General features: G+C 41.5%; 1 protein-coding gene across 13 annotated transcripts in view; it reads left to right on the forward strand.

Annotated features, from left to right (window-relative positions):
• Positions 1 to 13,552, forward strand: part of RPS6KB1 (ribosomal protein S6 kinase B1) — a 61,521-nt gene that overhangs the window by 536 nt on the left and 47,433 nt on the right. For 6 of the 13 annotated variants that reach the window (XR_013535707.1, XM_035300681.2, XM_035300679.3 and 3 more), the window contains exon 2: positions 9,383 to 9,475. The exons of the other annotated variants lie outside the window; for them this stretch is intronic. Coding sequence is in view for 5 of the 6 variants with exons in the window: in XM_035300681.2 (XP_035156572.1) it covers positions 9,383 to 9,475 (93 nt within the window). In the remaining variant the exon portion in view is untranslated. The remainder of the gene's footprint in view (positions 1 to 9,382; positions 9,476 to 13,552) is intronic. 13 annotated transcript variants of the gene reach the window in all.

Raw genomic sequence — 13,552 nt, forward strand, 5'->3', positions numbered from 1 at the left:
GGGGATACGAGGGCTGCGCTTGCTGGGAGTCCCGTAAGTACAGGTGAAGTGTGGAGGGTTTCCCTTCGAATCTAGGATTTCAGGTATTAAATCTTCAGACCTCCCACAACCACCTCTCTTCTCGGCCTGTCGCTTCTCTCCTAGGAAGCGCTCAGCTGTTAGAAGTGACAGCTGAAAACTTCTGTCGGGAGTAGCACTGCCGCTGCTGTTACAGCCACCAGGAGTTTTATTTCGGGAGCAAGGGGGCTCTGCTGCATCTTCCAATCTTCCAGGGTTTGTTTGTTTGCTTTTTTTTTTTTTTAACCCCCTTCCGTGTGACTTTTTAAAGTAAGCATTTATAGGACACACGGCACTTGTAACCTTTCCCCAAGTTGAAGATGTCTTTTTTTTCCCCCAGAATAATTAATATAATTTTCGGGTAGGGGGAAAAAAAAAAACCCAGTGTTGACAGCCCTGATTTAGCTTGCCAAAAATAAGTTGCCTGAACAAAGATTTGTGAATGGTGGCGTGAGGGCTTTCCTTGCTATAATTTAGTGTGCTAAATTTAGAATTATATTTTCTAATGCATAGCTTGGTTTTACCTTGGCTGGCTTAGTGGTTTGTTATTCTTTATGGAATATCTTTTTTTCCTGAGATAAATTTATCAAAAACTGACAAACTGGACCTGAAGTTCAAAAACGTTGTCATACTAAACTACTGATTCCAGACCAAATGATCGTCAGTTGATAACCTCTTAGTAGTTTAGGATCTAAATTCCAATGTCAAGTTGAATACATGGGTTAATGACTGGTGTTAGATGTTTACTCTAACTACATAGGGGCTTCCTTTCCCTTGCCTCACCCTCAGTTTTTCTCCTCTGACACCTGCCCTACTGTTGACAAAAGATTGAGATGGTATGTATAAAGAACCTTGAACAGATTAAGAAACTAAGTGGCCTAAAATAATACTGTTCTTTTCTTTCTTTCTCTCTTTTTTTTTGAGAGAGTCTCCCTCTGATAGCCCAGGCTGGACTGCAGTGGTACGATCTTGGCTCACTGTAGGCTCCACCTCCCGGGTTCAAGCAATTCTCCTGCCTCAGCCTCCCAGAGGAGCTGGAATTACAGGGGTGGGCCACATTGCCTTGCTAATTTTTTTGTATTGTAGTAGAGATGGGGTTTCACCGTGTTGCCCAGGCTGGTATTGAACTCCTGACATCAGGTGATCCACCCACCTCAGTCTCCCAAAGTGCTGGGATTACAGGGGTGAGCCACCCCACCACACCTTTTTTTTTTTTTTTTTTTTGTGGTGGAGTCCCACTCTGTAGCCCAAGCTGGAGTGCAGTGGCCCGATCTCGGCTCACACAACTTCCGCCTCCCGGGCTGAAGCGATTCTCGTGCCTCAGCCTCCCAAGTAGTTGGGACAGGCACACGCCACTACAGCTGGCTAATTTTTTTAATTTTAGTAGAGATGGGGTTTTACCATGTTGCCCAGGGTGGTCTTGAACTCTTGAGCTCCTGTGATCTACCCCCTTGGCCTCCCAAAGTGCTGGGATTACAGGAGTGAGCCACCTGCATGCCCAGCTGGTGTGTGCATTTTCAATGATGTTTTCATAAGGAATTCCAAATAGTTTCTTAATTGAACACAATGATACACTAAATACAATTGGAAACAAATATGAGATTACTTTTGTTACATATATTATATTCCATACTCTGATCAGTTATATTGGTTCTCTGTGGCAGTGGGTTTGGAGCAGGGCAGGGAAGAAAACTGGATAGGAAGGTGCTTTTATTTTTTTTGAGGCAGAGTCTCGTTCTGTCACCCAGGCTGGAGTGCAGTGGCACAGTCTTGGCTCACTGCAACCTCTGCCTTCTGGGTTCAAGTGATTCTTCTGCTTCAGTCTCCCGAGTAGCTGGGACTACAGGCGTGTGCTACCACGCCCGGCTGATTTTTGTATTATTAGTAGAGATGGGGTTTCACCATATTGGACAGGCTGGTCTCGAACTCCTGACCTCAGGTGATCCACCCACCTTGGACTCCCAAAGTGCTGGGATTACAGGTATGAGCCATGAGCCTGGCCAGATGTATTCTTTTTTGAAAGTACAATACTGTATTAAAATTCCTGTATGAATTGGGACTTTTTCTTTTCACTTTCTTGTTGTGTTTCAAGAACAGTAGGTGTTCCAGGGCTTTTGTCCTGCTGGGTACAAGCAAGTAGGATTTTGAGAGGGTGTAAGGAGTTCAGCAAAATTGGTAGAAATAGGAAAAAAAAAGAAATATGGCTTGACCTTGGGGAGAGAAAGTTTAGGGAAAGAGCAAAGGTAATTAAAGAGGATTTTGAGGAAGAGACTTCCGTAAAATATGTCTTACTTAGCACCCTTAGCACCAGTTTTTGGAGTTGAAAATGCTTTAGTATGTTATTTATTCTTCTTTTTTTTTGAGACGGTGTTTCGCTGTTGTTACCCAGACTAGAGTGCAATGGCGCAATCTCAGCTCACCGCAACCTCCACCTCCCAGGTTCAAGCAAGTCTCCTGCCTCAGCCTCCTGAGTAGCTGGGACTACAGGCGCTCGCCACCATGCCCAGCTAATTTTTGTATTTTTAGTAGAGACGGGGTTTCACCATGTTGACCAGGATGGTCTCTTGACCTTGTGATCCACTCGCCCAAAGTGCTGGGATTACAGGCGTGAGCCACCGGGCCGTGTGTTATTTATTCTAAGAGGTGCCTCAAGGTGGATAATGGAAGATTTGGAGTGGGGTTGGGCTGGCAATCCAAGGAAATTCGGTGACCTCCAGATTACCCCTAAACTACAAAAAAAAAAATCTAGAAAATGAGAGTTTAGATTCTTAGAAAATTTTCTCACAGTTTCTATTCATGAATTTATAGCCTTTACTTATTACACAAAATTTTTAAACATTGGTGCCTATCAGAGTAGTCTTACTTCCTAGTTTTATAGTAAGGAAACTGAGGCATGGGCCAGATGATAGCCAAAGAGACAGTGGTAGTGTCTTCTGACTCAGTTCAGCAAGCTTCACTGCACAAATTCTTCATTGCACTTACTAGGCATGTTTATAACGTTCCTCTTTGTGGTGTGTCAAAAGTGAATTCAGATTTCTTTGGCCATACTCACTCTGACCTAGAGTAAATTCCTTAATCTCTGACACTGTCTATTACATGAGGGTTACATGAAATAAGTATATAAAGTACAGTACTCTCAAAATATCTGGGTGTATTAAGCAATTTGCTAGTTCACAGAAATACAGTTTGTCTTGTCATTGCCAAGGAACCAATCATTCAGGTTTACCCTCGTATGCTTAGAGACTTAATAATTGCAGTTAAACTAGAGGGGCTATATTTTTACAACGGTAGTATCACGGTGTGTATTTTTTTTTTTTAATCATTGATCCCATTTAGAGAGATGTGCCTTTCAAGGTATATTACAGAGTGACTATGCATTAGTAAATATAGGTATTTACATAGTTTATTTAGCTCATCAGAGATTAAAAGATAAGGAGACTAAACTGATACATTTATGGACAAAGTTGAATGTCTGCCACCTAACTTAAAAAAGATCCTATTGGGCCGGGCGTGGTGGCTCAGGCCTGTAATCCAAGCACTTTGGAGGCCAAGGCAGGAGGATCACCTGAGGTTGGAATTCAAGACCAGCGTGACCAACATGGTGAAACCTCGTCTTATTAAAAAAAATAAAAAAATTAAAAGAAAAAGATCCTTAAATATCTCAGAGGAATATAATCAAAGCCAACTGGTAAGAGGGGAGTTTTTTGGGGGAGGATATCTTGTTTGTTTGTTTTGTTTCATTGTTGATGGTATCATTTGGGGCAGTGAATTGAAACTAAGGGAAAGTTTTCCTTCAGAGAGTTTAATTAGATTGTGAAAATACTGGAGTCTTCTCTGCTGTCTCTAGCATTAAGAGTAGTAAGAAACTGGCCGGGCGCAGTGGCTCATGCCTGTAGTCCTAGTACTTTGGGAGGCCGAGATGGGCAGATCATGAGGTCGAGAGATCAAGACCATCCTGGCCAACGTGGTGAAACCCCGTCTCTACTAAAAATACAGAAATTAGCTGGGCGTGGTCCCAGCTACTCGGAAGGCTTGAACCCAGGAGGCGGAGGTTGCAGTGAGCCAAGATTGTGCCACTGCACTCCAGCCTGGTAACAGAGCAAGACTCCGTCTCAAAAGAAAAAAAAAAGTAAGGAAATGTCTGAACAGCCAGGCAATTGGAGAACTGGCTTAATGAATATCTGGATTAAGAATAATTTCATCCAAAAAAAAAATTTTTCATCCATTGTGGAACAATTTATTTAAAGTTTTATAAAATGTGCTGTCTTTCATTGAGACTTTAGGCATATTAACTTTCATTTATATACATTTTTAATTTAAGTAATTTAAATTACAAATAGTCTTTTGATATACTGTTTGAAACAGTATATCTCCTATAATACCTTAGATGAGCAGAATTCCACTTTGTCAATCCTAATGAACACAGTAAAGACATAGGATAGGCCATAAAGCTTAAGACAGCAGAAAAACATTAGGAGTTGAGTTTCCTGTGAAAGAGACTTGTCAGTATGTATTACATAATGTTAGCTTGACACCGCTTGTGTGATACTTCTAAAGGTAACACTGAGTAGCAGAAAAGATTTGTGCCTCAAATGCTTCTGTTCTAGAAGGTAACATAGAAGTTATTAGCACAATATACAGGTGCCAGGATTACAGGCCTAGCCAGCTAAGGAAATGTAACATAGCTACAGGGCATATCTTGTGAGGTGGCTTCAAAGTCATGGTTCAGTGTTAACTACTCTGTAGTCTTTAATTTAGAATTAAGTAAAACTAACATTAAAGAAAAAACAATTATGTAATACTAGTTTTATCACATCTGAAAGAAGTTAGTCTTTTGTCATTAAAGTGAAGCCATCTTAGGTGATTATATAGAGCAACAAAGACAGAAAAATACCTTTAACCATAACAATCCCCATCTCTCACACACAAAAGAAACCGTATCCAGTTAAAATGGTAAGAATTTTTTTTCCCCCTTGATACTGCCCCATCTCTGCCTGTATGTAATCATGAAATGTATATTCTTGGTATTACACTTTATAGTGATTTGTTTACACAGTGAGTTATGACTAAAATTTTGTGTTTTTTGGGCATTTCAACATTTATAAGAGTATTATCAGTTTTTGGTTGGGTATGGTGGCTCATGCCTGTAATCCCAGAGCTTTGGGAAGCTAAGGTGGGAGAATTGTTTGAGGCCAAGAGTTCGAGACCATCCTGGCCAACAAAACAAGACACCATTTGTACAAAAAATTAGAAAAATAAACAGTGGGCATGGTAGCACATGCCTGTGGCCCTATCGACTCCAGAGGCTGACAAGAGATGATCACTTGAGCCCAGGAGTTTGAGGCTGCAATGAGCTGTGATCCTACCACTGCACTCCAGCCTGGGTGACAGAAACCTGGTTGCTAAACACACACACACACACACACACACACAGCTATCTGTTTTTGTTGTGTATGTTGGCTGTGTACTGGTAGTTTTGAAGAAAGATATGTTCACTTTAATGTCTTTTGAATTATTTTAAAATTTTGACATGATTGCTTAAAGACTTAATTTTTAGAGTCTATTTTCAATTAAGTGATATCCTTTCATATGCATTGAAAGAGTTCATAATCAGATTAGATTCATTTTAAAGCTCTATGTTATAATGTCAATAACTGAAATTCTGCCGAGTTTTTTGTTTATACAATTAAATGACTTTGAGTATATTTACAGAGTTGTGCAACCATCACCGGAATTAGGTTTTAGAAATTTTTATCACTCAGCCGGGCACAGTGGCTCACACCTGTAATCCCAGCACTTTGGGAGGCCTCACCTGTGGATCACCTGAGGTCAGGAGTTTGAGACCAGCCTGGCCAACGTGGTGAAATCCCGCCTCTACTAGTAATACAGAAATAGCCAGTCATGGTGGTGAGTGCCTGTAATCCCAGCTACTTGGAAGGCTGAGGCAGGAGAATCTCTTTAACCTGGGAGGGGGAGGTTGCTGTGAGTTGAGATTGCACTACTGCAATCCAGCCTGGGTGACAGAGTGAGACTCCGTCTTAAAAAAAAAAAAATTATCATCCTATAAAGAAATTTTGGGGCCTGTCGTGGTGGCTCATGCCTATAATCCCAGCACTTTGGAAGGCCAAGGCAGGTGGACTGCATGAGCCCAGGAGTTTGAAATCAGCTTGGGCAACATAATGAGACCCTGTCTCTAAAAAAAAGAAACAAACTTTTCACCAATTTAGTTACTTCTCATTCTCATCCTCAGCCCTAGGCAACTAACTAAACTATTTCCTATCTCTGTAGATTTTGCTTTTCCAGGCCTGGCACCTGTGATCCCAGTACTTTGGGAGACCGAGGCAGGAGGATCACTTGAGACAAGCCTGGGCAATAGAGTGAGACCCCCCCCATCTCTTGAAAAATAGAAAAAAATTATCTGGCTTGGTGGTGTGTGTCTGTAGTCTAAGCTACTTGTGAGGCTGAGGTGGGAGGATTGATTTAGTTTGCAGGGTTGAGTTTGCAGTGATCCTGCCGCTTTACTCTAGCCTGGGCAACAGAATGAGACTGTCTCTAAAAATAAAAGAAAATAAAGACGTTTCTGGACACTCCATATAAATGGAATCATATGACCTTTTGTATTTTGTGGCTTTCACTTCTTTTTTTTTTTTTTTGCGATGGAATCTAACTCTGTTACCCAGGCTGGAGTACAGTGGTGTGATCTCTGCTCACTGCAACCTCTGCCTCCTGGGTTCACGTAATTCTCCTACTTCAGCCTCCTGAGTAGTTGGGACTACAGGCATGCAACTCCATGCCTGGCTAATTTTTATATTTTTAGTAGATACAGGTTTTCGCCATGTTGGCCAGGCTGGTCTCAAACTCCTGACCTCAAATGATCTGCCTGCCTTGGCCTCCTAAAGTGCTGGGATTACAGGCATGAGCCACAGGGCCTAGCTGCTTCTTTCATTTAATGTTTTTGAAAATCATCTATGTTGTAACATGTATCAGTACTTCATTTCTTTTTAGGGCCAAATAGTTCATTGTATGGCTAGAGTGCATTTTGTTTATCCATTCACCAGTTGATGTTCATTTGAGTTAGTCATTCAGATGTTCACTTGAATTGTGAATAAAGCTTTTTTTTTTTTGGTGATAGGGTCTTGCTCTGTTTCCCATGCTGGAGTACAGTGGCCTGAAACATAGCCCACTGCAGCTTCACCCTCCTGGGCTGAAGTGATTCTCCTGCCTCAGTCTCTCATGTAGCTGGTACCACAGGCATGTGCTACCATTCCCAGCTAATTTTTTGATTTTTTTTGTGGAGATGGGGGTCTCACTATTTTGTCCAGGCTGGTTTTAAACTCTTGGCCTCAAGCAATCCTCCCTCTGCCTCCCAAAGTGTTGGGATTATAGGCATGAGCCACCTCACCTGGCCTGAATAAAGCTTTTATAATATAAGGCTGGGACTAGGGGTTCACGCCTATAATCCCAGCACTTTGGGAGGCTGAAGCAGGTAGATTGCTGGATTCCAGGAGTTTTAGGCTGGTCTGGGCAACCTGACAAAAACCTCTTCTCTACAAAAAATGAGCCAAGTATGGTGGCATGCACTTAGGTAGGCTGAAGTGGGGGATCACCTGAGCCCAGGGGGTCAAGGCTGCAGTGAGCCATGATCGCACCACTGCACTCCTGCCTGGGTGATAGAGTGACACCCTGTCTCAAAAAAAAAAAAGTTTTTATGAACATTTGTGCCCAGATCTTTGTGGAATGTATACTGTTCTTTTGGGTAGATACCTTGGAGAAGGTTTGCTGGGTCATACAGTAGTAAGTCTATGTTTAATTTTTTTTTTTGAGACGGAGTTTCGCTCTTATTACCCAGGCTGGAGTGCAATGGCACGATTTCGGCTCACCGCAACCTCCGCCTCCTGGGTTCAAGCAATTCTCCTACCTCAGCCTCCCAAGCAGCTGGGACTACAGGCTGTGCCACCATGCCCAGCTAATTTTTTTGTATAGTAGAGTCGGGGTTTCACCATGTTGACCAGGATGGTCTCAATCTCTTGACCTAGTGATCCACCCTCCTTGGCATCCAAATGTGGTGGGATTATAGGCGTGAGCCACCGCGCCCGGCCTTTTTTTTCTTTTTTTAAAGACGGGGTTTCACCATGTTGGTCAGACTGGTCTTGAACTTCTGACCTCAGGTGATCCGCCCGCCTTGGCCTCCAAAGTGCTTGGATTACAGGTGTGAGCCACCACGCCTGGCCTATTTTCAATTTTTTAAGAGACAAACTTTTCCAATGCGATTGCACCATTTTGCATTCTTACTAGCACTGTATGAGAGTTCCAGTTTCTCTACATGCTTGCCCAACTTACTTTTATTCTTTAGTGGGTGTGAAGTAGTTTCTCCGTGTGGTTTTGATTTGCATTTTTCATTTTATTTTATTTTTTAATTTTTTTAGAGACGGGGTTTCACCATGTTGGTCAGGCTGGTCTCGAACTCCTGACCTTGTGATCTGCCCACATCACCTCCCAAAGTGTTGGGATTATAGGCATGAGCCACCGCGCCTATAATCATTTTTCAAAAATTGGGTGTGCCATCTTTTTCTTTATATATTATTTATTTATTTATTTATTTTTAAGACAGGGTTTCACCATGTTGGTCAGGCTGGTCTTGAACTCCTGACCTCAGGTGATCAGCCTGCCTTGGCCTCCAAAGGGCTTGGATTACAGGTGTGAGCCACTGCTCCCGGCCTATATTTTATTTATTTATTTATTTTAGAGACAAGATCTCACTTTGGAGTTCTGATCTCGAACTCCTGGCCTCAAGCCATCTTTCACTTTGGCCTCCCAAAAGTGCTGGGATTACAAGGATAAGCCACTGTGCCTGGCCTATTTATCTTTTTATTATTGAGTTGTAGTAATTATGTGTGTGTGTGTGTGTGTGTGTGTGTGTGTGTGTGTATATATATAAATTAAATAAATAAATAAATAAATATATACACATTTTCTTAAGTTGGAGTCTTGCTCTGTTGCCCAGGCTGGAGTGCAGTGGTGCCATCTCCACTCACTGCAACGTCTGCCTCCTGGGTTCAAGCAATTCTCTTGCCTCAGCCTCCTGAGTAGCTGGGATTACATGTGCCTGCTATCACACTGGACTAATTTTTGTACTTTTAGTAGTTTAGTGGAGTTTTAGGCCAACATGGTTTTGCCATGTTGGCCAGGCTGATCTCAAACTCCTGACCTCAGATGATCTACGTACCTTGGCCTCCCAAAGTGCTGGGGTTACAGGCCTGAGCCACCATGCCCAAACTTTTTATTTTTTATTTTTTTTGAGACAAGGTCTCACTCTGTCACCCAGGCTGGAGGGGCACAATCTCAGCTCACTGCAGCCTCATCCTCTTGGACTCAAGCAATTCTCCCACCTCATCCTCCTGAGCAGCTGGGATTACAGGTGTGTGCCACTATTACTGGCTAATTTTGTAGAGACCAGGTTTTTTTTTTTTTCTTCAGGTATTTTATTTTGCTTATTTATTTTATTTTATTTTATTGTACTTTTAAGTTCTAGGGTACATGTGCAGATCTTGCAGGACTGTTGCATAGGTACACGCATGCCATGGTGGTTTGCTGTCTCCATCCCTCCATCACCTACATCCGGCATTTCTCCCAGTGTTATCCCTCTCCAACCTTCCTGTCCCCCACTGTCCCTCCCCTAGCTCCCCACCCCCCAAAAGACCCCACTGTGTGATGTTCCCCTCCCTGTGGCCATGTGTTCTGATTGTTCAACACCCACCTATGAACATTCAGTGTTTGGTTTTCTGTTCTTGTATCAGTTTGCTGAGAATGATGGTTTCCAGATTCATCTGTGTCCCTACAAAGGACATGAACCCATCATTTTTTATGGTTGCATAGTATTCCATGGTGTATATGTGCTACATTTTCTTCGTCCAGTCTATCATTGATGGGCATTTGGGTTGGTTCCAGATCTTTGCTGTTGTAAACAGTGCTGCAGTGAACATATGTGTGCATGTGTCTTTATGATAGAACAATTTATAATCTTTTGGGTATATACGCAGTAATGGGATTCCTGGATCAAATGGAATTTCTGTTTCTAGATCCTTGAGGAATTGCTACACTGTCTTTCACAATGGTTGAACTAATTTACACTCCCACCAACAGTGTAAAAGTATTCCTGTTTTTCTGCATCCTCTCCAGCATCTGTTGTCTCCAGATTTTTTTTTTTTTTGAGACAGGGTTTCACTGTTGTTACCCAGGCTGGAGTGCAATGGTGCGATCTCGGCTCACTGCAACCTCCGCCTCCTGGGTTCAAGCAATTCTCCTGCCTCAGCCTCCTGAGTAGCTGGGATTACAGGCACGTGCCACCATGCCCAGCTAATTTTTTTTTGTATATTTAGTAGAGACGGGGTTTCACCATGTTGACCAGGATGGTCTCGATCTCTTGACCTTGTGATCCACCCGCCTCAGCCTCCCAAAGTGCTGGGATTACAGGCGTGAGCCACTGTGTCTGGCCCTGATATTCACAATATCTTATTTCCTTGAGCCATGGTTTGTAGTTCTCCTTGAAGAGGTCCTTTACATCCTTTGTTAGTTGTATTCCTAGGTATTTTATTCTCTTTGTAGCAATTGTGAATGGGAGTTCGCTCATGATTTGGCTCTCTGTTTGTCTGTATTGGTGTATAGGAAAGCTTGTGATTTCTGCACATTGAGTTTGTATTCTGAGACTTTGCTGAAGCTGCTTATCAGTTTAAGGAGATTTTGGGCTGAGACGATGGAGTTTTCTAAATATACAATCATGTTGTCTGCAAATAGAGACAGTTTGACTTCCTCCTTTCCTAATTGAATACCTTTCTTTCTTTTTCTTGCCTGATTGTTCTGGCTAGAACTTCCAATACTATATTGAATAGGAGTCATGAAAGAGGGCACCCTTGTCTAGTGCTAGTTTTCAGAGGGAATGCTTCCAGTTTATGCCTGTTCAGTATGGTATTGGCTGTGGGTTTGTTGTAAATAGCTTTTATTATTTTGAGATACGTTCCATTGATATCTAGTTTATTGAGGGTTTTTAGCGTAAAGGGCTGTTGAATTTTGTTGAAGGCCTTCTTTGCATCTATTGAGATAATCGTGGTTTTTGTCTTTGGTTCTGTTTATGTGATAGATTATGTTTATAGATTGGCTCATGTTGAACCAGCCTTGCAATTCCAGGATGAAGCCTACTTGAACATGATGGATAAGATTTTTATGTGTTGTTGCATTTGGTTTGCCAATATTTTATTGAAGATTTTTGCATCGATGTTCATCATGGATGTTGGCATGAAGTTTTCTTTTTTAGTTGTGTCTCTGCCAGGTTTAGTTGTGTCTCTGCCAACATCAGGATGATGTTGGTCTCATAAAATGAGTTAGGGAAGATTCTCTCTTTTTGTATTGTTTGGGATAGTTTCAGAAGGAATGGTACCAGCTCCTCTTTGTACATCTGGTAGAATTCGACTGTTAACCCCTCTGGACCTGGACTTTTTTTGGCTGGTAGACTATTAATTGCTGTTCAACTTCAGACCTTGTTATTGGTCTATCCAGGGTTTCAACTTCCTCCTGGTTTAGTCTTGGGAGAGTGCAAGTGTCCAGGAATTTATCTATTTCTTCCAGATTTACTGTTTTATGTACATAGAGTTGTTTGTAGTAATCTCTGATGGTAGTTTGTATTTCTGTGGAATTGGTGGTGATATCCCCTTTATCATTTTTTATTGCATCTATTCAATTCTTCTCTCTTTTCTTTTTAATTAGTCTGGCTAGCAGTCTGTCTATTTCGTTGATCTTTTCAAAAAACCAGCTCCTGGGTTTTTTGATTTTTTTTTTTTGAAGAGTTTTTTTTGTGTCTTTATCTCCTTCAGTTCTGCTCTGATCTTAGTTATTTCTTGTTTTCTGCTAGCTTTTGAGTTTTTTTTTCTCTTGCTCCTCTGGCTCTTTCAATTTTGACTAAAGGGTGTCAATTTTAGATCTTTCCTCGCTTCTCATGTGGGCATTTATTTATATATATATAAATTTCCCTCTAGACATTGCTTTAAATGTATCCCAGAGATTCTGGTATGTTGTGTCTTTGTTCTTGTTGGTTTCAAAGAACATCTTTGTTTCTGCCTTCATTTCATTGTTTATCCAGTGGTCATTCAGGAGCAAGTTGTTCAGTTTCCATGTAGTTATGTAGTTGTGCAGTTTTGAGTGAGTTTCTTAATCTTGAGTTCTAACTTGATTGCACAGTGGTCTAAGAGACTGTTTGTTATGATTTCTGTTCTTTTGCATTTGCTGAGGAGTGATTTACTTCCTATTATGTGGTCAATTTTAGAGTAAGTGTGATATGGTGCTGTGAAGAATGTATATTCTGTGGATTTGGGGTGGACAGTTCTGTAGATGTCTATTAGGTCCACTTGGTCAAGATCTCCATTCAAGTCCTGGATATCCTTGTCGATTTTCTGTCTCATTGATCTGTCCACTGTTGACAGTGGAGTGTTAAAGTCTCCCACTATTATTGTGCGGGAGTCTAAGTCTCTTTGTAGATCATTAAGAACTTGCTTTATGTATCTGGGTGCTCCTATATTGGGTGCATATATGTTTAGGATAGTTAGCTCTTCCTGTTGCATTGTTCCTTTTACCATTATGTAATGCCCTTCTTTGTCTCTTTTGATCTTTCTTGGTTTAAAGTCCATTTTATCAGAGACTAGGATTGCAACCCCTGCTTTTTTTGCAGTCCATTTGCTTGGTATATCTTCTTCCATCCCTTTATTTTGAGTCTATGTGTGTCTTTGCATGTGAGGTGGGTCTCCTGAATACAGCACACTGATGGATCCCGACTTTTTATCCAGTTTGCCAGTCTGTGTCTTTTGATTGAGGCATTTAGGCCGTTTACATTTAAGTTTAATATTGTTATGTGTGATTTTGATCCTGCCATTTTGTTACTGGGTGATTGTTTTGCCCGTTAGTTGATGCAGTTTCTTCATTGTGTTGTTGGTTTTTACCATTTGGTATGTTTTTGCAGTGGCTGATATTGGGTGTTCCTTTTGCTGTTAAGTGCTTCCTTCAGGAGCTCTTGTAAGGCAGGTCTGGTGGTAATGAAATCTCTCAGCATTTACTTGTCCATAAGGAATTTTATTTCTCCTTCTCTTATGAAGCTTAGTTTGTCTGGATATGAAATTCTTGGTTGAAAGTTCTTTTCTTTAAGGATAATGAAACCCTACAAGACACTCTCTTCTGGCTTGTAGGGTTTCTGCTGAGAGATCCACTCTGAGTCTGATGGGCTTCCCTTTGTGGGTAACCCGACCTTTCTCTCTCTGCCCTTAGCATTTTTTCCTTCATTTCAACCCTGGTGAGTCTGATGATTATGTGCCTTGGGGTTGCTCTTCTTGAGGTGTATCTTTGTGGTATTCTCTGTATTTCCTGGATTTGAATGTTGGCCTGCCTTGCTAGGTTGGGAAGTTCTCCTGGATAACATCCTGAAGAGTGTTTTCCATCTTGGATTCATTCTCCC

The sequence above is a fragment of the Callithrix jacchus genome, chromosome 5 (genome assembly GCF_049354715.1).
Source record: "Callithrix jacchus isolate 240 chromosome 5, calJac240_pri, whole genome shotgun sequence".
NCBI classification, from domain to species: domain Eukaryota; kingdom Metazoa; phylum Chordata; class Mammalia; order Primates; family Cebidae; genus Callithrix; species Callithrix jacchus.